Here is a 24,921-nt window from a genome sequence, read left to right as displayed (position 1 = left end):
TTATATAGGATGACTACCCCAATTGAACAATTTTATAGAAAGAAGATAGGTAAATATAGTGAGTGGAGAAAAAGAAACCTGGATGTTATAGAAAAGAGAACAAGGGGAGTAACCTTTGAGTATTACAAAAAAACAGTGGAGAGAATCTGTCGGAAGGCATATAGGTTGGCAGAGAGTTTACTGATGTCTTAAAAACACTTAAAAATGAATTAGTATATATTGTCAATACAATTTTATATTTTTTCACTTAGTATTATAATATGGATATTTTTCCTGTCATAAAATATTCTTTATTTAAAAGTGTGATTTTTAACGTTGTATAATATTTCATGGTTTGGATTTATCATAAATGATTTACCCATTTCCTATTGTTAAATATTTAAAATTTTTGTTACTTTAAACAAAGTAAAAATAAACTATATATTTAGTAAGTGATTAGTGAGCATAAAAACTACATGTTAGGATATTTAGTATTATTGGAGAGAACTTTAAAATAGCAGAAATAACATTTTGAGAGCTTTTTCCTAAGACAAGAAAGAATAGTGAAATTAAGTAATAATACCTTATAAAAATTGGACTTTTGCCATCTATTAAAGAAAATTAAAACAGTGTACAGTACTGTTGACTTATGTAAATGAATACAGTAAAATAAATGTGATAATTTACATTTCCAGTCTTAAATGTATAAACGCTTTAAACTTCATACACTCACTGGTGTTTACATCATACTGGGTTTTTAGTAGGGAAATATTTTATTTTTGTTTGGAATACAAATCTTTCACTTTCAATAGATATATTCTTTTCCAATAAAGTGTTACTATTATCTAAGTGATTACTTAAGTTTAGAAAAGAAGTTTTTAAAAAATTGTGTTCAAATATGCATATACTTTCCCTAGGCTTACTGTATTTCTCTTGATTTACAGGCCTTTTTGCAAATGTGTAATCTGCCTATCAAAGTAGTTTGTAGGGCAAATGCAGAATATATGTCTCCATCTGGTAAGTGTCTTCTTCTCTACTGTTATTATACATTGACAAACTTGGTGCTAGTCCAATTTGTACCTAGATTTTTTTTTTACAGAGTGGAAGGGAGAGAGATAGAGAGTTAGAAACATCGATGAGAGAGAAACATCCATCAGCTGCCTTCTGTACACCCCCTACTGGGATTTGCCCGCAACCAAGGTACATGCCCTTGACCAGAATTGAACCTGGGACCCTTCAGTCCGCAGGCCGACGCTCTATCCACTGAGCCAAACCAGTTAGGGCTGTACCTAGATTTTTAAAATGCGTATATTTTTTGTTTACTTTTTGAAGAATTTCCCTATGGTTTTATAAAGTAAAATTGCAAACTTGACAGTACTGTGGTGGGCCTCTCTATGCATTTCAGCTCTGTGGTCAGAAATATTTACTGGAAAGTTAAGGAATTCTTTTAAATAGTAGATTTTAAGAAAATAGGAAATCTTAGATTTTGCCAGTCTTTTTTACACAGGACTGTTTTCCTCTTCACAAAACAAATTTTAATATTGATGGACCCATTTATTATTAAACAGACTTCTCTAAATTATATTGTCCCATTATAAATATGGAAGAAGAGAAATTGTGAAATAATTAAATTAACTTGTCACAAGTCTTAATGTCATTTCTGAATGTTTTTGGTTTTTAGTTCCTTTTGTTTTAACAAGTTTTAAGATACTTTCTATTAAGATTTTAGCCTTTCTGCTATTTTTCATAATCAGTATTGCTTTTTTATGTGTCATGTATTAGTACAGTTTTAAATAAGAATGCTTCATGCCCTAGCTGGCTTGGCTCAGTGGATAGAGCATCAGCCTGCAGACTGAAGGGTCCCAGGTTGGATTCCGGCCAAGGGCACATGCCTGGGTTGCGGGCTCGATCCCCAGTAGGGGTCATGCAGGAAACAGCCGATCAATGATTCTCTCTCATCATTGATGTTTCTCTCTCTTCCCTCTCCCTTCCTCTCTGAAATCAATAAAGAAATACATTTATAAAAAATAAATAAGGATGATTCAGATATTTTTAATATAAAATATAATGCTGATAAATGTTAAGTAAAATTGATATGGAGTATTATAACTATGCTTTTTCTGGAGCAATAATAACATAGAGTCATTCTTTTATGAATAAATCTTGTTGAATATAACTGATGGGCATAAGTGTATTACATTTTTTTTTAGGGAAACATTTACCTGTCTCTTCATTGTAATGATAACTTGTGTTAAACATTTTTTTCCATCTTATGTTCTTGAGGGTAGTAATAATTGTCAAAAGCTGTGAAGATGCTCTCTCCATACACATTGAAAATTCTAAAATTCTATATGAATACTCTATAGAGGGTGTGGCAAAAGTAGCTTTACAGATATTCATGTGGAAAATAATATAATAATAATAATACAAGAATAATTACAGCTTTTATGAGTGATTAAATTTTAATATATTTCAAAAAATATATGATATAAACTGTTTTGCATATTCACAACTTGAAACCTACTTTTGCCCCACCTTGTGTTTATAGGTTTATGAATATATATTTTAAAACATTTCCATAAAATAATTTCCAGACTTGTAAACATAGACATATTTTATATTCTTGAAGGCCATTAGCTGACTCATTTTTTTTTTGTTAATTTTACTGAATTCTGGAGAAATGAATTATATTGGGTTCTATCTATCCTTTTTCTCTAGGTAGCCATACAAAGAATGTAAGTACACATACTATATAATAAAGAGCTAATATGCAAATGGTCGTCACACTCTCATGCCATCATGCCCTAAAGGCTCAGACACTCAACACTGGGGAGAGAGAAATGGGGACCAGCCAGGCTGCAGCCTGGCCTGGGAGAGGGACAAGCCGCCCACCCCGCGGTTCCGGGCGCCAGTGGCTGCGCCTGCGGCCCAGGAGAGGGACAAGCCGCCCGCCCTGTGGTTGGGTGCCAGCAGCTGTGCCTGTGCCTGCAGCCTGGAAGAGGGACGAGCCACCTGCCCCTCGATCCCAGGCACCAATGCCTGTGGCTGCAGCATGGGAGAGGGACAAGCTGCCCGCCCCGTGGTCTCGGGCATCTGCAGTTGCGGCCTGGGCGAGGTCACCCGTCCACGGTCCCCTATGGCTGTGGCTGGCCTGGGCGAAGCCGGCACAGGTCCTGGGTGCCTGTAGCCGGCTGGAGGAGGGAATCCTGGGTCCTGGGTGCAGGGTGAGGCAGAGGCGGTTAGGGGTTATCAGGCCAGCAGGGGGGCAGCTAGGGGCGGTCAGGCTGGTAAGGGAGCAGTTAGGGGCAATCAGGCAGGCAGGCAGACGAACGGTTAGGAGCCAGCGGTCTCGGATTGTGAGAGACAGTTGGACATCCCCAGAGGGGTCCCAGATTGGAGAGGGTGCAGGCTGGGCTGACGGACCCTCCCCGCCCTGTGCACGAATTTTGTGCACCGGGCCTCTAGTACCAAATGGTTAGTAATCTAATACTGAAGTTGATATCTTTGGCAAATAAGGAGAAGCCATACCTACCTGCTTCCTAAAATGACTGTATTATATACTTAAGTATCACCTAGATAGATATCTACCTTATTTTTATAGACTATGAAAGACAAACAGATAAATATTGTAGAGACTACAATAATACATACGTACAGATATACATTCATTCATAGGAGGGGGCTTCTATAGGTAGATGAAATGGCACTTTCTGTTAAGATATTTACATTTTATCATATCTCTAGTATTAGTCTTTTCATCAGGGGGTGATCAGGGGAATGTATTTCATCTTATTTACTTATTTGACCTTGTGGAATTTTTTTTTTTAATTTCTTTATTGGTTAAGGTATTACAAATGTGTCCTCATCCCCCCAATAACTCCCAACCTCCCCCCCCCCCCCCACTCATACTCTCATCCCCCTGTTGTCCCTGTCCATTGGTTTGGCTTATATGCATGCATACAAGTCCTTCGGTTGGTCTCCTGGAAAATTTTTTTTAATCCTCAGTCAAGGGTATGTTTTTCTTGATTTTAGAGAGAAGGTAAGGGAGAAAGAGAGAGAGAGAAACATCAATTGGTTGCCTCCTGACTAGGGATTGAACACGCAACCTAGGTATGTGCCCTGACCAGGAATGGAATCCACAATCTTTTGGTGTACAAAACTGTGTTCCAACCAACCGAGTCCCCTCGCCAGGGTTATTGTGGAAGATTTTTTTAAAATTGTTTTATTGCTTAAAGTATTACAAAGAGTATTATATATGTCTCCTTTTTTTTTCTCCCCTTGACCTTCCCCTGGCCTCCTATACCCCCCAGTGTCTTGTGTTCATTGGTTATGCTTATATGCATGCATACAAGTCCTTTGGTTGATTTCCTACCCACTCCCCCAACCCTCCCTGGCCTTCCCGCTGTAGTTTGACAGTCTGTTCGATGTTGCTCTGCCTTTGTATCTATTTTTGCTCATCAGTTTATAATGGTCTTAATTATCCATAAATGAGTGAGATCATGTCGTATTTTTCTTTCATTGACTGGCTTATTTCACTAAGCATAATGCTCTCCAGTTTCATCCATGCTGTTGCAAATGGTAAGAATGCCTTCTTTTTTACAGCAGCATAGAATTCCATCGTGTAGATGTACCACAGTTTTCTAATTTGTGGAAGATTTTTAAAGCAGAGAGGATCATGGAATAGTCAGAAGAGCACTTGGCTAAGTGTTAGGAAATTTAGTCTAATTCTTCTGTGAGTTTGTCACATATTAACAGTTTCTTTGGGAAATTTGACATCTCTTTTTTGAGCTCTGGTGACCACATCTGTAATATGAGATGGCTGGATATGATGACATCCAAGGTTTTTTCTTTTTCTAATATTCTCTAAATCTTCATACTTGCTTGGCTACATCTCGTTGCTTTCTTTAGAAATAAAAGTACTAAAAATGATTATTCTGCCTAAAGTGAGTAAAAGTGCCTTTAGTTTTCTTTTATAACCTTTGATTGGTGCTAGACAATAACTGTCTCACTGTGCTTTTTGCCTTATAATAAGGATACAATAAAGATATAACATTGGCTTCACTTTAAATCAAGCAAGTAACAAAAAACGTTCACTGCCTTTTATATATATACTAGAGGCACGAATTCGTGCACGGGTGGAGTCCCTAGGCCTGGCTGGTGATCCGGGTTGGGGCCAGTCGGGGCCACGGGAGGTTGGCCGGCTGCCCGATCAAGGCCAATTGGGGCTGGCCGGCCTGGGGGAGGTTTGGCCTGCCAGGGTGAAGGACCGCACTGACTGAGTGGCTGTGGGAGCGCACTGACCACCAGGGGGCAGCTCCTGAGTTGAGCGTCTGCCTCCTGGTGGTCAGTGCATATCATAGCGACCAATCAACCAGTTGTTTGGTCACTTAGGCTTTTATATATATAGACTAGAGGCCCGGTGCACGAAATTCGTGAATGGGTAAGGTCCCTAGGCCTGGCCGGTGATCAGGGCCGATCGGGGCCTTCCACTGCCGGCTGGGGCCTTCCTTCCCCGGATGCTGCCCACTGGCTGGGGCCTTCATTCCGCGCTGCCCCTGGTGGTCAGCGCACATCATAGTGAGCGATCGAACTCCCAGTCGAACTCCCAAGGGGATACTTTGCATATTAGCCTTTTATATATATATACCTTTATATTTAGTGATATATAAGTATTTAATTGATTACCCACACTGCTTCCCTTTTTCAGAAACTGTAGTGCTCAAAATATTTTTAAGAAAAGAAATAAAATGAAATCTCTTTCTTCCAAGAACTCCAAACTGGTTATTGAAAAAGAGAAATACACTTTGCTCTCAAAATGTTACACCCCAGAAATACCCTTCCGTCTAGGCCAGGGGTTCTCAACCTGTGGGTCGCGACCCCTTAAGTGACAGGGGTCACTTAAGACCATCGGAAAACACATATATAATTACATATTGTTTACAGTAGCAAAATTACAGTTATGAAGTAGCAATGAAAATAATTTTATGGTTGGGGTTCACCACAACATGAGGAACTGTATTAAAGGGTCGTGGCATTAGGAAGGTTGAGAACCACTGGTCTAGGCATTCATTAATAAATAGTTTTTATTCTAAGATTATTTTATCTCAGAGGACCTGTACTAAAAAACAATATGCCCTAATGCTTAACCAGATAGTCAACTTTTTTTTATTGCAAGGTTTATAAAACAGTAGAAGAAAAGAATGCTGAATTCAGTGTTTCTATGTTGGTAACATGGATATGTCTTCTAAATACATCTATTGAGTTGTGTTCCAAGAGGCCTGACTTTCCTTTGTAATGTGTTATCCTATGGATGCAGATGAAGCTTTTGTTGGTGCTTTGCACCTCATCCATTACCCTTAGGCTAACTGAGCCAGAGAGCAGTGAATCTATTGAAAAGGACCATGAAGAAACCTGCTGTTAATGTGAACTCTATTTGAACTAGGCCTGACAGCAAGGTTTATTCTCTGGTTTTGGGGGTAAACTTTATTGCTACTTGGAGATTATTTTGTTCTCATCATCTCTGATAATTTCATCAACTATTAGTGCTTATAGGAATGAAATAATTTTTTAACATGACATTTATTTAGAAAAGCCAGTTTTTATAAGTATCCTACTTGTTCTTTTTTCCAGTATATGTTGGAAACATACTTTATATTATAATTCATAAACTAACATACTTTCAAGGATTGTTAATACTCTTAATTCCTGATATTTCTGATTCAAAGACATTTATTAATACACCATTATGTACTTAAAATATCGACCTTAATGAATATCTGAGACTTGAAAGTAGAAGACACAAAAAGAAGTTTTCTTAAGTGTAGTTTAAAATATGGATTGAAGAGAAGGCCCAGTTGAATTGCTTTGAAATCTATCAGTGGTCATGAACCAGTATCTGGGCTTGGTTCATGTAATTTGAATAATTAATATTTACGACTATAGAGTGATTTGTTAGTGTTAGCTCTGAAAAGGAACTATTGTGATCTGTTGTTATATATAAGTGAGAATTCTGTAAATGAATAATTCAAATAGTTCTTTTGTCTTTTTTTTTAAATTAGTAAGTAATCAGTATTTAAAAATGTATAGAATTTAACATACACATTCAACTGTAATTTTCAAAAGTTATAGTTTTCTGGTATTCTGTATTATTGAAACATGTCTCAGTTTTGTGTTAATTTCCTATGTGTATTAGCACAAACTTTAATATGCTGAAAGTGTTTTCACACTTTTTTTTTCTTCAACAGGTAAAGTACCTTTTATTCATGTAGGAAATCAAGTAGTATCAGAACTTGGTCCAATAGTCCAATTCGTTAAAGCCAAGGTAATAAAAAAGATACTAAGTGCATTTGATTACAGCCACTCAAATAAGTCATTCATCATTTCTTAGCATATCTTAACATTTACATTGATTTTAACCGGGTTTTAGAAAATGCCAGTATAAACTGTTGGAGAAATATTTCTAAAGTGCAAGTTTTTTAAATAATGAAAATCATTGGCAAAAGAGGTAATTTGATTTTTACAAAATGGTAGATAATTTTGTAATATGCTTATGAGAATTTTGGCCATGAATGAAAACTGTTAAGTTTTTAAAAAATATTAAGTTAACCTTTAAGAAGGGAGATATAGGATCTGTTTAGAAGTTGAATGTATTAATTTATTCATTTGAATTATTCAGTTTAGATTTTAATAGTTATTAAAGGACAGCCTCCATTAACATTTTGGGGAAACCCTTCCTGACTTTTTTTTTGTATATATAGAAAAATATAGATCATACTATTATTAGTTATTTTGCAACCTGTTTTTTAAAATCATCAGTATGCTTGGAAATTTTTCCATAGTAATGACTATATATATAAATTTACATATGTGTATACATACACACACACACACACATATATATATATATAAATTACCCTTTTAAATTGTCTAGTGTTTTATTATATGGATATATAATAATTTATTGTCTTTACTGATAGACACTTACGTTGCAAGTTGCCAATTCTTCGCTGTTATTGAGTGCTACGAGAAATATTCTTGTACATACACATTTGTACACTTGTCAGATTATTTCCTTAGGTTAAATTCCTAAGAGTAATATTGTGATATTAGGGTATGCAATTTAAAATCTTAAAACAGATTGCCAGATTGAACTAAAGGTTATATCATTTTATGCATTCACTCATTACTATAGTGTAGATTTTAAAAATTAGTATCTATTTCCCTATACCTTTATTTATCTTTGACCATTTTATAAGTAACACATGTCAATCTTTTGGCATTTATTTTATTATTAAGATTAGTCTCTTAAAGTAATAAGGTTTATAGACCATTGTTGTTTTCTTCTTTTGTGAAATAGTTGATAACGTAATTTTATCCATTGAAAGAATCATTTTATAATTACAAATACGACTTATTAATATGTTGTAGCAAGAGTATAAAATAATTTTTTGATATTAATTTTTTTTCAGAAACATTTTGGAAATTAATCCATTGGACATTTGCAGTAAAAGGATTGATGTTATATTACTTGATAGTAACATAACTGAAAGTTTTTGTATATTTAATATGATGCTCTTAAATTTTTTTAAATTCCCTTTAGGGCCATTCTCTTAGTGATGGGTTGGATGAAGTCCAAAAAGCAGAAATGAAAGCCTACATGGAATTAGTCAACAATATGCTGTTGACTGCAGAGGTATAATAGAAAATAATAGGCCTTAAAAATAAGCTATTTCTTTCATAAAAGATAATCTTTTCTTATGGGTTATCTAAAGTTATTGAGAAATAGGAAAATAGTCAAGCAATTCAAGGGCTAGGATGCTTACCCAAATTATTTGATCATTATCTTTGAACAAATTGCCTGACATTTTCACTTCTAATTTTCTGTTTATAAAAAGCAATGATTCTTGCTCACTTATCATTTTATTTGGCCTTGTTAAGTGTACTTAAATAATATCTGTAAAATACTTTAATGGTATTTGGAGATGTTACTATATGAATAAAAAATCTTTTTATTAAGTACCACCATTAAATTTAATACTTATATATAGCAACATTAGTGAAGATAAAAGCCCCTCACATATGTGACTTTTATAAAGTTGGCTTATAAAAAATTACCATGGCAAGAAATAACTTTCTTTTTAACCATTTTCTCTTTGGTATTCTAAAGTTTTTGTGACTGTTTCTTTTGTTCCTAGTTGTATCTCCAGTGGTGTGATGAAGCTACAGTAGGGGAGGTGAGTGGTTCTGCAGCATTTATCTTAATTAAAATTTAATGAGAAAATACTTTTGTTCAGAATTGTAAGTCCCTGCTCATAAATGAAACATTGTGGTTTATACCATTAGTGCTTTAGTTTTTCACTTACTTTAATTTTGCTTGCACATACATTTTAGGGAAGCTATGTGTCATTGTTTGATATAACTGGTTGCGAAGTACATAAAAGTTTATATATTTTTAAAAGGAATGTTTTAAAATTTAATTTTTTAGATTGTAAGCTCTGTATTTTTTTTCAGGTTACTCTATTTGTGTTCTCTGACAGTCTGTTTCCTTTAGAATTCTATTTGTGAAAAAGAGGCTTTGTTTTTAGGAAGAATCATGTTTTTAACAAAATCTTCTTGCTTTAGATCACACATGCTAGATATGGATCTCCTTACCCTTGGCCTCTGAATCGTATTTTGGCCTATCAGAAACAGTGGGAAGTCAAACGTAAGATGAAAGCTATTGGTTGGGGTAAGAAGACTCTGGACCAGGTCAGTTCAGATTGAAGTTCACGAACCCTTAATGCATTTAAGATAAACCTTTAAAGTATTAAATTCATTTTTTTGTATTGATAGTTCTTAAAAAATCCCAACATAATAAAAAACTAACAAAACATTTTGCTCTTATTTTCTTTGACATGAAGTAATTTTATTTTATTTTATTAGTTTTTTAAAATATATTTTATTGATTTTTTACAGAGAGGAAGGGAGAGAGACAGAGAGTTAGAAACATCGATGAGAGAGAAACATCGATCAGCTGCCTCCTGCACATCCCCCACTGGGGATATGCCCGCAACCCAGGCACATGCCCTTGACCGGAACCGAACCCGGGACCCCTCAGTCCGCAGGCCGACGCTCCATCCACTGAGCCAGACCGGTTTCGGCAACATGAAGTAATTTTATAAAAATCACATGCTGATTGTAAAACAAATTATATAATACAGAAAAGCTAAAAAAGGAAATAAAAATGGCCTGAAATACTACCACTTAGAAATAGCCACTGTTAACTATTTGGAGAACATTATTCTATATGTTTCTTAATAATATTTTCCTTAAATGGGATCATATTATACCTGCCCACTCTATAACCTGATGTTTTTCCCATTTAAGAACATATTGTGGGCATCTTTTATGCCAATAAATATTGATCTACAATATCAGGGCTTAAAAAACACCATGTTAAATACAGTGCTTAATATATATTTTTAAAGATTTTGGTCTTAAATGTACTGAAGTAGCAAGATTAAAAAATACAAATCTTATCAAGGTCATGAGTTTAAATATCATTAGACTAATTAATGTCTCTTTTATAAGGCTACCCCTAGTCTTAGCCTGACAACTCACTTATGTGTGTGTGCTATTGGCCGTAAGGGATCTTGAGTAAGTGAATAGGGATGGAATAAGTAAAATCCATCTCTACTAGTGGAAAAACAATTGAAATGCTTTTGCTCTTGGTAGATCAGCAGTGTCATTTTTATGAAGCAGGTTTTTTTAATATTTGTAAAATCATTGGATTCAGCAAAACAGTTTTTGTATGGAGTAAAGTTTTAAGGTAAAAGCGTACTTGATAGTAATCCTTATAAGTAACTTAAGTGTACTTGCATTTAAAGGAAATTAGCTCTCAAATTTTCTTTGTAGGTCTTCTATAGGGAATATTATTTATATTTTATATGTGACCTATTGGCAGATTTAAATATATTATAAAAGATTACCTGTAAATTTATATTTTTGTTATAAACTGTATTATAAATAGTTTTAGACACATTTTATTGTTTTGCTAATTTAAATATTTTTCTTTGGGGTCTATTGCCTATATTAGGTCTTGGAAGATGTTGACCAGTGCTGTCAAGCTCTTTCTCAAAGACTGGGAACACAGCCATATTTCTTCAATAAGCAGTAAGAAACTTTATTTTTTTAAAGTTAGTTTCTTTTCTATATTGTTAGGTTACAAACTTATTTAATCATAGAGGAATTGTTTTATCAAGAAATATTTGTGAAAAAATTTAGTTGTATTTAAGTTTATTTTTGCTTTTATTAAACATTTACTTAGCACCTCATAGGTGTCAGGCAAAGTGTTAGGCTCTGGGAGACTGAGAATTTCTCTAAAGGGCAAATATGTAAACCAGTCATTAGTGTATGATATGATAGAGGTTCTACTAGAGGTAGTTCAAGGTGCTGTGTATGGAAATAATGACTTTTTTAAAAAAAATCCTCCCCCGAGGTTATGTTTTTATTGATTTTAGAGAAAGGAAGGGGGAGAAAAAGAGAGAGAAACATCAATGTGAGAGAGAAACATCCATTAGTTGTCTCCCATACCCGCCCAAAACCTAGGTATGTATCCTGACTGGGAATCGAACCAGCAACCGTTTTGGTGTATGGGACAATGCCTCAACCAATTGAACCACCTGGCCAAGGCGAAATACGACATCTTAATTAACAGAATTCTAAGCTTGCAAAGTACTATTAACGTATGAAGTGTAACCACACTTGTCTATGTAGGGTGATGCTCTAAGACTAGAAAAGTGAATAAAAGCTAAGCAATAAAAAATACTGTTGGGTAAACAAGCACGATTATGAACTTATCTTTTAAAGTAGTGAAAATATCTGTAAAGCGTAGAGAGAATGTGAAGGATATAGATTAAATATTTATGTTTATAGTTTAATTCATGTTTCATTAAGACAGATTTTTTCTTTTTTGGTAATTTGGAGAAAAATATCTAATGTAGGCAAAAAATGATTTTTTTTTAAGTTATACTTTTAGTGTACCAGGATCAGCTATCCTGTGATCCAGTTTAAGATGGAATTAAATTAGCAGTTTAATCTTAATGGTTTGCTTAGAAATTCTAACCTTTTCTTGGCTTTTTAATAAAATTTTCTTGCTTTTTAGATTGATAATTTTTTTTAATCCTCACCTGAGGATATTTTTTCATTGATTTTTAGAAAGAATGGAAGGAGATTAGGGAAGAGAAGAGAAACATTGATGCAAGAGGGACACATTGATTGGTTGCCTCCTGCACATTCCCCAATGGACCATGGATCAAAGCTAGTGCTCTAACCACTGAGAACACCAGCCAGGGCTAGATTGATAATTTTTTATAAACCTTTATTTGCTATTATTTATTATGTCTTATAGGCACTCATTTTCTATAGCCTTATCAAACATCTTTTGGTTAAACATATTAATATCTCTGAAGGAAGGTCATAAGAGTTCAAAAGATCTAGGAGTTGAGAAGCTCAGAAGGGGTGCATTTTACTGTTTAAAGTGCATCTTGTGTGTTAGGATTTAGTTTTGTTATACATGCTGCCTTCTTGGGAGGGTAGATCGAACTTATTTTTCTTTTCATTTAAACTCATTGTCAAAGATTTAGTAACCAGGTAACATTTGGCATATGACTTAGTGAAAATATTAAAACTTTCTCTTCTGCCCTGGCCAGTGTGGGATTCGGTCCCGGGTCATGGTGTGTACGGGAGGCAACCAATCGATGTTTCTCTCACACATTGATGTTTCTCTTTTTCACTCTCCCTCTCCCTTCCTCTCTCTCTAAAATCAATAAAACATATTTAAAAAAAATATTTTTTTTCATAAGGGTACAATTGTATTTAAACTTGTAATGAAAAATAAAAAACCTAGAACAGTTGCAAAACCAAAGAGGTTTCCTATCAAGGAACAGTTTAATTGATATTAAGTATAGGTATTTGAAATAATTTTACCTTATATGAGACCTAGATAAACATTTTTCCTTAACAGTTATGATTAAAGAATAGGTTTGGTTTTTAATTTTAATTTCACCCAACTGTTTTATTAATATTAACATGAAAGAAAATTACATTTAGGAAAAGGTAACTTGTATTTGCATTTTGTTGTACCAAAACTTTTCTCATTCCTTTATCTATTGCAGGCATATTTACTTTGTAAGAGTAGTGAAAAGAGCACTGGCTTAAGTCAAGATATATAATACTGGATTCCAAGTTAGAGGCCCTGAATTCTATTCTTGACTCTCCTATGTGTCCTCTCCTTACTTACCCTCTTAAATTAGAATAAAATTTTCTCCTTGCTTTCCTACTGGGGTTGTTGAGAGAGCTCATGAAAGAAGCCCAATAGCTTTACTTAATGAGAGAAAGGGAAAAAGGGTAGTTGAGGGAGATTTGCAGCAAGAATAGTAATTGGGAAAAGAAGACAAGGAAGCTTAAATGATGGAAAGGCAGAAGAAAATGAATGATACTAAAATATGTGGCTTTTATTCCTTCAAATATATAGTGTTGGTATCTTTTAAATATCTTAAGTCTTATTTCTGAAATGCAACAAAACCAAAATTGGTACTACGCTATCTTGCTGATGTGTGGTCTATTAAGATACCTAAACAAAGACTACATGGTCATTAGTTCCCTTCAAGTGTAGACTTGGAATGAAAACTGAAAACTTAAAGTGATATTTATATGTGACCTTTTTAATAAAGGAGAAGAAATAGTAGAAAAAAATATTTTAAATCAAGAAATATTTTAATCAAGAAAGAATTATAGTATTCCAAAGTACTTATGACCTCCTTGCAGGTCTGTGTTTTCCAAACAAAGCCTGTTAGCTAGAAGCAGCTCAATAAATGTTGGTTAAACTAGGTTAAGGTGAATGAGGAATTGGAAAAGGAGTTAGATTTTAAGAAGAAAAAATATTGCTAGTAACCATTAAGTAAATGGTAAAATTTGAAAATATACTTTCATATACAGATGGGAAAGTATATTGAAGAAATGGTGCAAGAATTATACTTGGGAATCTTAAGATGAAAAGTTTCAGGAAGGAATAAGATTTTATTGAGGTTTGTTCAATTAAGAAATCACCAGTTAAGAAAATGAAGGGAAAATAGCTCAAAAATATTCACACACAAAATATAGAAAAGGTTGATGGCAAGGGGCTTGATTTACAAACTTGAATGACTCTCCTAAAGATTAGTGGCCAGTATTTAAAGAAAGGATATGTAGATTATTTCTAGTGGTCTGAAGTCATGACAAGTTAGTAGTGTAATTTGAAAGAAAGATTAAGGAACACTCAGACAAAATTCATCTTTTTGAAACCAGACTGATTGCCACAGAAAGAAAAGTATGGAATCACTAGAGGCCCAGTGCATGAAATTTGTGCGGGGGCAGGAGGGGGGTGGTCCCTCACCCCGGCCTGCACCCTCTCCAATCTGGGACCCCTCAGGGGATGTCTGACTGCCGGTTTAGGCCCGATCACTGCAGGATCGGGCCTAAACCGACAGTCGGACATCCATCTCGCAACCTGGAACTGCTGGCTCCTAATCGCTTGCCTGCCTGCCTGCTTGATCGCCCCTAACCCCTCTGCCTGCCTGCATGATCGCCCCTAACCACCTCTGCCTGCCTGCCTGATCGCCCCTAACTGCTCCCTTGCCAGCCTGATTCCCCCTAACTGCCTCTGCCTTGGTCCCTGCACCCAGACCCAGGCTTCCCTTCTCCGGCTGGCCACAGGTACCCGGGACCTGGGCTTCCCTCCCTCTGGCCAGCTGCAGGCACCCGGGACCGCAGGTGGCTTCTCCCAGGCCAGCCGCAGCTGCAGGCACCCAAGACTGTGGGCGGCTTCGCCTGGGCTGGCTGCAGGCGCCCGGGACCCTGGGCAGCTTCACCTGGGCCCAGTTTTAGCAGAAAGGCCATCTGGAAGACATCAGTCTAATTAGCATATTACCCTTTTATTAGTATAGATAATAAGTAAAGCAAAAAAAGATTAGTGCAAACAATTTAAATGGGGAAGGTTAGGAAAATATTCACATTTACAGTGCTGTTTTTATTTTAATACTCACATGAAAAAATAGTAGCTAACCAACAGAAATGCGGAAAGAATAATAAGAAGGCAACACATTGCTTAGGACTTTAAAAATATATTTGTCACCCTGGAATATTTTTCTAATAAAAAGTGTATAAAAATAAATGCAATAATATATATGAAAGATGTTAAAAGTCATAGTAGGAGAATTGTTATCTATATCCAAATTACAATCCACCAACTACTTAGTAAACAGAAGGGTGCAAATGTTATGTTTCTTGTCCATATGATATAGGAAAGGTAATTAAAATGGGAAGTACTTAAGGATTTTGGCTTGATTAAATAATTCAGTAGAAATATTGGGTAAAGTGTATTTTTTGTGCTTGTCTTGCATATGAGTTGCAAACATTTTTCTGAGTTTGTTGCTTTTTTAAAGTTAAGTTTATTGTGGTATAATTTCAATATAGTAAAATTGACACTTTTATGTACATAGTTCTATGAGTTTTAGTAATAGTGTACAGTTATGTTAATCACTACTATAAGCATACTTTTAAGAAGAAAGAATTGAGGGAATTGGTAATTTACTTATATCAGAGTCAATAAATGTAAGTAATTGCTGAAATTTGTAAGGATGGCAACAAATACTCATTAAAGTTTGTGTGTATGTGTGTTTTGTTTGACTTGGTGTATTTATTCTACTTCCCTAGATGTTCTAGAGCAGTGGTTCTCAACCTTCTGGCCCTTTAAATACAGTTCCTCATGTTGTGACCCAACCATAAAATTATTTTCGTTGCTACTTCATAACTGTAATGTTGCTATTGTTATGAATCGTAATGTAAATATCTGATATGCAGGATGGTCTTAGGCGACCTCTGTGAAATGGTTGTTCGACTGCCAAAGGGGTTGTGACTCACAGGTTGAAAACCGCTGTTCTAGAGCAAGCATGTCAAACTTGTGGCCCGTGGGCCACATGCAACCCACAGTGAATATTTTTGCGGCCCAGCCAATATAACAGTGTGAGCAGTAATTTACAATTATGAAAGGAAATAAATCTCCTGTCAGATCAGATCCAGAATTACTGACATTCACCTTGGTTCAGTTTTAAAAGTAATCACTGAACAAGATTTCCCCTGAAGTAGGAAAGATAGTAGCAGAGAAGAGAGGCCAAGTGTCAGGAAGAAAACATTAATTTTATCATTGCTCTTGTTCTTTTTTTTTGTACTGTACTTTTTGAAATAAACCTATGTTTCTATGAAAATTGAAGCTTTTGTTTTTTTGCGGCTCACATAAACTTAAACCTTGTTTATTTGGCCCATGTTAGCCTTTGAGTTTGACATGCTTGTTCTAGAGTAACTGGCCACAAAACTACTATTTTTATGTAACTTCAGATCAGTTTTTGTGTGCTTGTTATCCATATGTAATTCAGCACCTTTTGAGTTATGTGGATGTATATTTGCAGCTAAGAACATTTTGTACAATTCAGAGGCATTTCTAGACCACAGTAGGTTAAACATACGTGTATACTTCCAACTCATTCAGACCATTTAGTGGATGCTATCTACACTACTGGAAGTTTCATCAGGGAATGTATTCAACTTTTTAAGGCTCTAGTATAAGAAGCAAAGGGTAGTTCACCATAAAAAAAAGGATTAGAAAGATAAATTTTGCATTGGTAAGATAAGATAAATCTTTTAAGAAATATGTTTAGGGATATGGAAGTGTTGATGTTTATTTTAGTTCTCACAAAGTGCCAAGGCTCTACATTTATCCACCTTCTACAGTTTATTTAAACGAGGCTTGCAAGTTTGACATGCTTGTTCTACATCCTTGGTTCTTTCCAGGGATCTGTTTTTTATTTGTTCTTTTTTTGGGGGTATATATTTTTAAAATTTATCTTTTTTGTTGAAAGTATTACAGCTGTCCCCTTTATTCCACTCATTGACCCCCACCCCCACCCCAAGGCCTTCTGTACTGTCTGTGTCCATGGGTTATCTATCTACACTAATAAAAGAGAAAGATGCAAATTAACCATCACTCCACTACACCCACAAGCCACGCCCACCAGCCAATCAGGAGTGAGTATGCAAATTAACTCAACTAAGATGGCAGCGGCCACGGAGCTGGAGCGAGCAGGAGGCTTGGGTTGCCCCCGGTGACGGAGGAAGCCAAGCTCCCTGCTTGCCCTGGCCTGCCCTGGGCTCCGCTCAAGGCTACAAAGTTTCAATTATAGAAGATAAATAAATCCCAAATACCTGCTTCCAGCTCGCCAAAAAAAATAAAATAAAAAAGGAGAGGTTGGAAGCTTGGGTCTCCGGGGGGCGTGGCCAGCCTGAAAACAGCCATCAGCCCCTCACCCAGGTTGGCCAGGCACCCCAGCGGGACCCCCACCCCCACCCTGAAGGGGCTGTGGGCAGCCTGAAAATGGCCCTCAGCCCCTCACCCAGGCTGGCCACACCCCCATGGGGTGAGGGTCCTTGCTGGGGGGCTTGGCCAGCCTGCAAACAGCCATCAGCCCCTCACCTAGGCTGGCCAGGCACCCCAATAGGGACCCCCACTCTGAAGGGGGTGTGGCCAGCCTGAAAACAGCCCTCAGCCCCTTACTCAGGCTGACCAGGCACCCCAGAGGGACCCGCACCCTGATCCGGGACACCCTTCACGGCAAACCAGCTGGCCCCCACCCATGCACTAAGCTTCTATCCTATATAATAAAAGGGTAATATGCAAAGTGACCCTAACAGCAGAACAACTGGGAATGACTGGTCACTATGACACACACTGACCACCAGGGGGCAGATGCTCAATGCAGGAGTTGCCCCCTGGTGGTCAGTGTGCTCCCACAGGGGGAGCTCTGCTCAGCCACAAGCCAGGCTGACGGCTGCCAGCACAGCGGTGGTGGCAGGAGCCTCTCCTGCCTCCTCAGCAGCTAAGGATCTCCGACTGCAGCTTAGGCCTGCTCCCTGCTGGCAAGTGGACATCCCCCGAGGACTCCCAGGCTGCCAGAGGGATGTTTGACTGCCCGTTTAGGCCCAATCCCCTGGGGAGCGGGCCTAAGCCAGCAGGTGGATATCCCTCAAGGGGTCCCAGATTGCGAGAGGGCACAGGCTGGGCTGAGGGACCCCCCTCCCCCCCCAAGTGCACACATTTTTGTGCACCAGGCCTCTAGTATATATATATAAAAGCCTAAGCGACCAGCCGGTAGCTATGACATGCACTGACCACCAGGGGACAGACGCTCAACACGAGCAGAAACCACAGGCATGGAAACATGGATTAGACTGATGAATCTCAGAGGGAAGGGAGGGGGCGGGAAGAGACTAACCAAAGATCTTATATGCATACTAGAGGCCCGGTACACGGATTCCTGCACCTGTGGGGTCCCTCAGCCTGGCCTGCGGGGATCAGGCCAAAAACGACTCTCTGGTGTCCCCGAAGGGTTCCTGGATTGCGAGAGAGCGCAGGCCAGGCCAAGGTACCCCACCGGTACATGAATCCGTGCACCGGGCCTCTAGTGCTTATATAAGTTCTTTGGTTAATCTCTTCCTGCCCTCCCCCCTTGATAGTCCATTTATACTGATAGAATTATATTTCTATTAAGTCCAAGGACACTTGTGATTTTTTGAAACCATCCTATTGTCTTCCGGCTTAAACATGGCCATCAACTGTGTATCTGACTTTGATGAAAACTTCATGAATGTGTCAAAAGAGAGAAAGAGACTTTGAAAAATTAAGTATTTTACATAACTTAGGAAAGATGCTTTCTTTTTATTTCATTCTTTCACCAAATACAGATTCAGTTCCTCAGATATTTTACTAAGAACTGGGGATATCAAGATATGTGCAGTGTTACCTTTAAATAGCTTGAAGTATAATCGAGGGGGAGGGGTGTTAGTTATAGTTTTAGTGTGGTATCACCTTTTTATTGATTATTGAATATATGATTCTGGAATTTAGGGGAAAGACTAGAACTGGAGATAAATATTTGGGAATTAGCGGTATAAAGAGACATTTAAAGCCATGGAACTGCATGAGCTCATTCATCAATAGTGATTAAGGCCACATAGCTAGTAAGTAAGTGGCAGCTTTAGGATTCAAACTTAGATTTGATAGACCCCCCCAATCTAAGTGGCAGCTTTAGGATTCAAACTTAGATTTGATAGACCCCCCCCCCCCCAATCTATTCTGCCAAACCAGATTACTGTAACATTTTTTCACGTTTAGGTGGACTAACACATGTTTTCTCAAAAACTTGTATCACTGTAGGACTAATCGCAGTAATTACCAATAGTTCATAATTATCATGGTTATCTTAATGTAATATAGATTGGTGATGCCCCACTTATAGGCCATTAGTTGTGAGGTAGATAAATTTCATTTTTTTATAGGGAAAGCCCCCTGGAAAAATTTTTGTTGAAGCCAACTTCATTTTTAAAGTTAAGTCACTTTAAAAATGGTCAAATTAAAATGATATATTGTTAGTATATGACTGGGTAATCAGGTATCATTTTGTTGTCCCGGCACCACAGTGAAATTCTCTGTGCTTTGCCAACATTTTGTCTATGCATCTATTAACACATTTACTAAATTCTGTTGTGGTAATTTGTGTCTATGTTTTAGAATATCTTTCTTGTTTTTATCTCTAACATCTGGTACGGTTCTGGCACATTGGCAACATGCTGTATTTATCTAGTGAACAAACTAATAAATAAAACGAATATGATCAAACATACCAATATTATTTTAACACATTTAAATAATACTACTAATTCAAAAAAGCAAGCCACACACTAGCAAATCATAGTTTAAAATTATTTTTTCATATCTTATAACAAACTCTAAGTTAAAACAATAAATTCTATCAAGTTGGGTAGAATTTCTATGATTTTTTCTTTTAAACAGATGAATAAAATGTTTTTAAAAATAGTATATACCCTACCATACAAGTTAAACACTATGTTACTCTCATTTCTACTTTTGTTTTAGGCCTACTGAACTAGATGCACTGGTATTTGGCCATCTCTACACCATTCTTACCACACAATTGACCAATGATGAACTTTCTGAGAAGGTGAAAAACTATAGCAACCTTCTTGCTTTTTGTAGAAGAATTGAACAGCACTATTTTGAAGATCGTGCTAAAGGCAGCTCATCTATTAGATTGTCTTAGAGTCTATTAGATTGTCTTAGAGTTATGTGTTAATTTAGTTGTTATTAAAAAATTTAACTTTTGAAATCTGTTACTTGAATGATATGTGAATGGTATCAAAATTTTAAAACCAAAACACTGCTTTTGAAACCTCAAAACAAATTATATAATGTATCTTGTACATGTACTTTATACTGTTGTTTATGTACAAATTGAAATAATTCTGAATGACTCCATTTGATATGTTATACTCTGTATCTTGAAAGTTTTGTTTTCTTGAAACTTGTACGCACATAAAAATAAACTTTGAACAACTATATGGCTGCTATATTTACTTGATCTTTCTGAGAGTCACTTTCTGAGCTTCATGCATGAAGTAAACAGTGTCTTTTCTCAGGCAAGTAGTTTGTGTTTCTACACCCAAGATTATTTTGCTAACTACATGGTAAACCTGGTCATAGGAAAAATGTTCCTAATGAGTATACTCTTGGAAAATGTGAATGATTACAAGGTGATGAAAGCCTTGAACAGATTACCATTTAAGAACATTCTTCATGTCTAAGCTTAGTTGACTTGGGGTGGTGAACACACAATACAGTGTACAGATGATGTGTTGTAGAATTGTGCACCTGAAACCTGTATAATTTTGTTACCCAGTGTCACCCCAATAAACTCAAAAAGGAATAAAAATAAACTTAAATTTAAAAAAATTTAATCAGAGCAGCTATAATTTATATTGATAAATTTAAAACTTTTTTTGAAACTTTGAGATAATATTTTAATAATGCTTTTTTATTCCTTTTGTGGGGAAGGGAGGATAGTGTTCACAGAAGTATCAACAAGAGTTTATATATAAGCAATAAGGATTATATGTTGTGACCTTTTCAATTTTTCTAATATTTTACATAAAGCCAGGGATGCTATAAAGAGTCAGATGTAAAAATAATTTCTATAATAATATTACTTTTGTATTTTTAGGTACCACGAATTTTTAACTCATTTAATCCTTACAAAAACACTGCAAAGGTTGTTATCCCCAAATCAAAAAAGAGGAAATGGAGAGAGAAAGGGTAATACCTTGCACACGGTCATAGAGTTATAAGTGGTAGAGTTGGAATTCAAACGCAGGCAGTGTGGCATCTGTTTGGCCTTTAAGGAACACTATACTTATTTTTTTTGAAGATTATAAATTTATACCATATAAGGCGTACATTATCGTTTCCTTAGTCTAAATCCCCCATAAACTTTGGGCTCTCTCTTTGGACTACAGTGCTATTTATTATAGCTTCCACGAACTAATTTTTGTAATGTGTGTTGTTTTTAAAATAAAAAAATCCCACATTACCTGGTTTTGCACAATTTTTATGACAGGCTTATGTATCTATACTTAATCTTTGCACAATTTTTATTTATAACAGGTCTATATATATGTATGTTTAATCCTCACTTTTTATTGATTTTTAGAGAAAGAGGAAGGGAGAGACAGAAACATCCATTGGTTTCCTTCCATATGCAACCCGACCTGGATTGAACTGGCAACGTAGGTATGTGCCCTGATTGGGAATCAGACCTGCAACCTGCAATCCATACATTAAAATTAATTCAATATGGACTATACACTTAAATGATGTAAGAGCTAAAACAACACTTCTAAAAAAATAGAAGGAAATCTTTAGAACTTTGGATTAGGCAAAAAGGTTTTTTAGTCATCAAGTAAATGTAATTAAACCACATGAGGTAAAATATTTTTTAACTGAAGAAATTGATGCTTAGATAATTTGTGATTCTTGAAAAATCTCTGGATGTACAGGGTGGGGCAAAAGGAGGTTTACAACATCAACAACTGTAAACCTATTTTTGACCCACCTTGTATTTAGCCACATATCTCAATCCAAGCTAATTTTTCATCCCCTCGGGCCCCCCACCTTGGTTGTCATTATTTTACATCTCCCCATTTAGTCAGGGATCACAAACTTACTTGAGAAGCCAGGCATATGGTGATGAGAGTGAGACAGACTGGATATGAAGACAATAGGAATAGGGGGGGCTGTGCCAAACTGGAGAATGCATATCTCCACCTAAACCATTAAAATAACCTAAAAAATTAAAACAACTTGTCTGCCAAGCAAATACGCCTGCAAGCCATATTCAACTGGTTGACCACCATTCATTGACTTAAAATATATTGTACCATTTAAAGAAGTATCTCAGGAGGCAAGGAGTATCCAGAGAAGCTCTTCAAACAATACATATTCCCCTTTACCATGTGCCTAATTGACTACTCATATACTACCTTGATATCTATTGCTAAGCGATACTAATTACGATGATGGCCTTAGTCACTGGCCATTACTAACAGTTTTCTTTTTGCCAGAAGAGAATGTTAATACTGCTATGGGCTTTAGCAAAACTACATTTGTGCACAATTGCGTTATTAGAGAAATAACCATATGTAGCTCTCAAATGACCCATATTAACAATAACAAGTACTTCGGCAAGAATTCTATTTTCTCATTTATTATTCATTCATCCATTCATTTATCCATTCAATAAATACTTAACTGTATGCAAAAAATGAGTGGTTTCTTTTCTCAGAAGATACTTAAAATTTAGTATTGGGGGGGAGAAAAATCTAACAGTGGCATTCACATGGCGAATGTGGCTGAGACGGGCTTAATGAAGCCTCCCTGGATCAGCTGGACTGCTAGCAAACGCTCCATTTCCTGTGGATTTCTTCCTCACAAGCTGAGCAGAGCTTCAGCAGTTCTCACAACAATTATCACCCACTTGTTCTGTAGGTCCCAAGGTTTTTTTGCATTAGTCAGGTTGAAGGATTCATGGTATTAATCACGACTGAAGTTGTTATTTATCACCTGCTGGGTGAGAAATAATAATTTTGGCACTAGTGGGGCAGCAGGCCAGAGGTACCAAATTAAGTAAAACATCTAAACACTAGCAAGGATCATTTCTCTGATTAATGAATTGTTACAAAGAAAAAGTGCTACTCATTATCTGGTCTTACCAATACAAAGTGGAGCATGTAGGGAAAAAAAAGTACTAGCTTGTTCAGACCAGTTTTTCTGTTTCTCTCTCTCTCTCTCTCTCTCTCTCTCTCTCTCTCTCTCTCTCTCTCCCTCCCTCCCTCCCTCCCTCCCTCCCTCCCTCCCTCCCTCCCTCTCTCTCTCCCTGTCTCCCTCTCTGACTACAAACATATTTGTGTTGCCAATCCCACTTTTTTTTTTTTTGAGACTAAACACAAATGGAGTAATGCCTTATATTTTAATAGTACATCAGAAAATATTTCTGGCTACTGAAACAATGTTTTTTGTGACCTTTAATTAAAATGAGTTTGAAAGAGGTTAGGTAGGTAAATTACCTCCAAAATATTGAATTACCTCCTTAAATGTGTATAAATTACAGATTTCACTCTAAAGAGTCGATACATTTTGCTTTTTCTACTTTGAACTAAATACCATTGCTGAAGGGCTTATTTTTGGAAAGGGTAAATTTTTATTTTTGTTGTTTTTTAATTTTTATTTTTGCAATTCCAAATAAGAAAGGTTTATTTTTACTCTGACTTCTAGAGCAATCTTTGCATTTCAGAATGCTATTGAAGAATGTCCACCTCCTGTCATGATGAGAGTAACAGGGACTGGATTTATTCTTCTGCTTTAAATAACTAAAGCAACCAGACAAAATTTAGGAAACAATGGTTCAGACTGAAACAATAGTTCAGAATAGTGATCCTTGCATGAAGAGAAACAAGGTGAGTCCTTCATTATTCCAGCTTCTGCTTAGAGAGCATGTCCAGGCTGTAGCACAGGACAGGGGAACCAAGCAGCCCAGGAGGTTCCCTGAGTTGAGACAAGGGTTCAGAGTTCGAGAAGACTAAGGCGGCTAGAATTCACAAAGCAGAACACTGGAGATGAGACAACTGCATAGAGAACTTGAGAGAGCTGTAGAGGGTTCTGCTACGAGACTTCAACTCAGTGTTGATCATCACATGGATATGAAGACACTACCAAGACTCAGGAAAGAACTAGTGGTGTAGTTGTTCTCATTCCAGAAGAGAATAAAGAATGACTTAAATACAAAAAGAACTATTGGAAAAGAACAAGCAAAACGATCTTTAGAGCTCACAAAGGACTGGAAGTCATTTTGTGTTCCCACCAGTGAGTGGAAAGATCACCTGATACGCATGGTCATCAAATGGAATCCCCAGAGGGTATTGCCTCAGAAGGGGATGAGGACCAAATTAGTATTAAAAAAAAATTACCCCGAGTTTAAACATGTGAAAAAATTATTGACATTTAATGGAATGGTTTTAGAAAGCTTCATGGAGAAGGTAAAAATTGCATTTTAAAAGGTAGGTGGGTAGACTGAATAGGGGATGACTTTTATTAGAAGCTCACAGTAGAAGCAAAGAGTGCCTTGCACATTTTTGAACAGTAGGTAAATCAATGCAGTTGGATCAGAAGATTTCTGTAGTGTAGCCATGAAACATAAACTTATAAGTGTAAATTTGGACTTGATTGCAATAGGCCTTGAGTGTACTTAAGCAATTCCTACATTTAGGCAACATGCAGTTACCCTAGACAGAATAGTGTAATGGAAATTGCTCTGGGATTGGACTTCTGCTCCAATTGGTAGCTATGTACAGCTGCAGGCAAGTGCCTCTCCAAGTTTTAGCTTCCTCATCTACAAAACAGAAATGTCCATACGTGTTCAGCCCACATCACAGGCTTGGTGTGAAGGTCAAACAGATTTATGAATG

The 24,921-nt window shown here is 36.5% G+C and overlaps 1 protein-coding gene across 3 annotated transcripts in view; it reads left to right on the top strand.

Annotated features, from left to right (window-relative positions):
• Positions 1 to 24,921, top strand: part of MTX2 (metaxin 2) — an 81,833-nt gene that overhangs the window by 44,220 nt on the left and 12,692 nt on the right. Inside the window, exons 4-11 of one of the 3 annotated variants that reach the window (XM_036319383.1) lie at positions 924 to 996; positions 7,224 to 7,300; positions 8,579 to 8,671; positions 9,174 to 9,212; positions 9,601 to 9,726; positions 11,054 to 11,130; positions 19,985 to 20,069; positions 21,612 to 21,691. In XM_036319383.1, coding sequence (XP_036175276.1) covers positions 924 to 996; positions 7,224 to 7,300; positions 8,579 to 8,671; positions 9,174 to 9,212; positions 9,601 to 9,726; positions 11,054 to 11,130; positions 19,985 to 20,069; positions 21,612 to 21,691 — 650 coding nt within the window. Of the gene's footprint in view, positions 1 to 923; positions 997 to 7,223; positions 7,301 to 8,578; positions 8,672 to 9,173; positions 9,213 to 9,600; positions 9,727 to 11,053; positions 11,131 to 19,984; positions 20,467 to 21,611; positions 21,692 to 24,921 lie in introns of those variants that run through there. The other 2 variants (XM_036319385.1, XM_036319384.1) reach the window with 2 other exon arrangements.

Source organism: Myotis myotis, unplaced genomic scaffold (assembly GCF_014108235.1).
Source record: "Myotis myotis isolate mMyoMyo1 unplaced genomic scaffold, mMyoMyo1.p scaffold_m19_p_8, whole genome shotgun sequence".
Lineage (NCBI taxonomy): Eukaryota > Metazoa > Chordata > Mammalia > Chiroptera > Vespertilionidae > Myotis > Myotis myotis.
The sequence above is the reverse complement of the archived record's forward strand: the minus strand, read 5'-3'. Positions and strand labels throughout refer to the sequence as shown.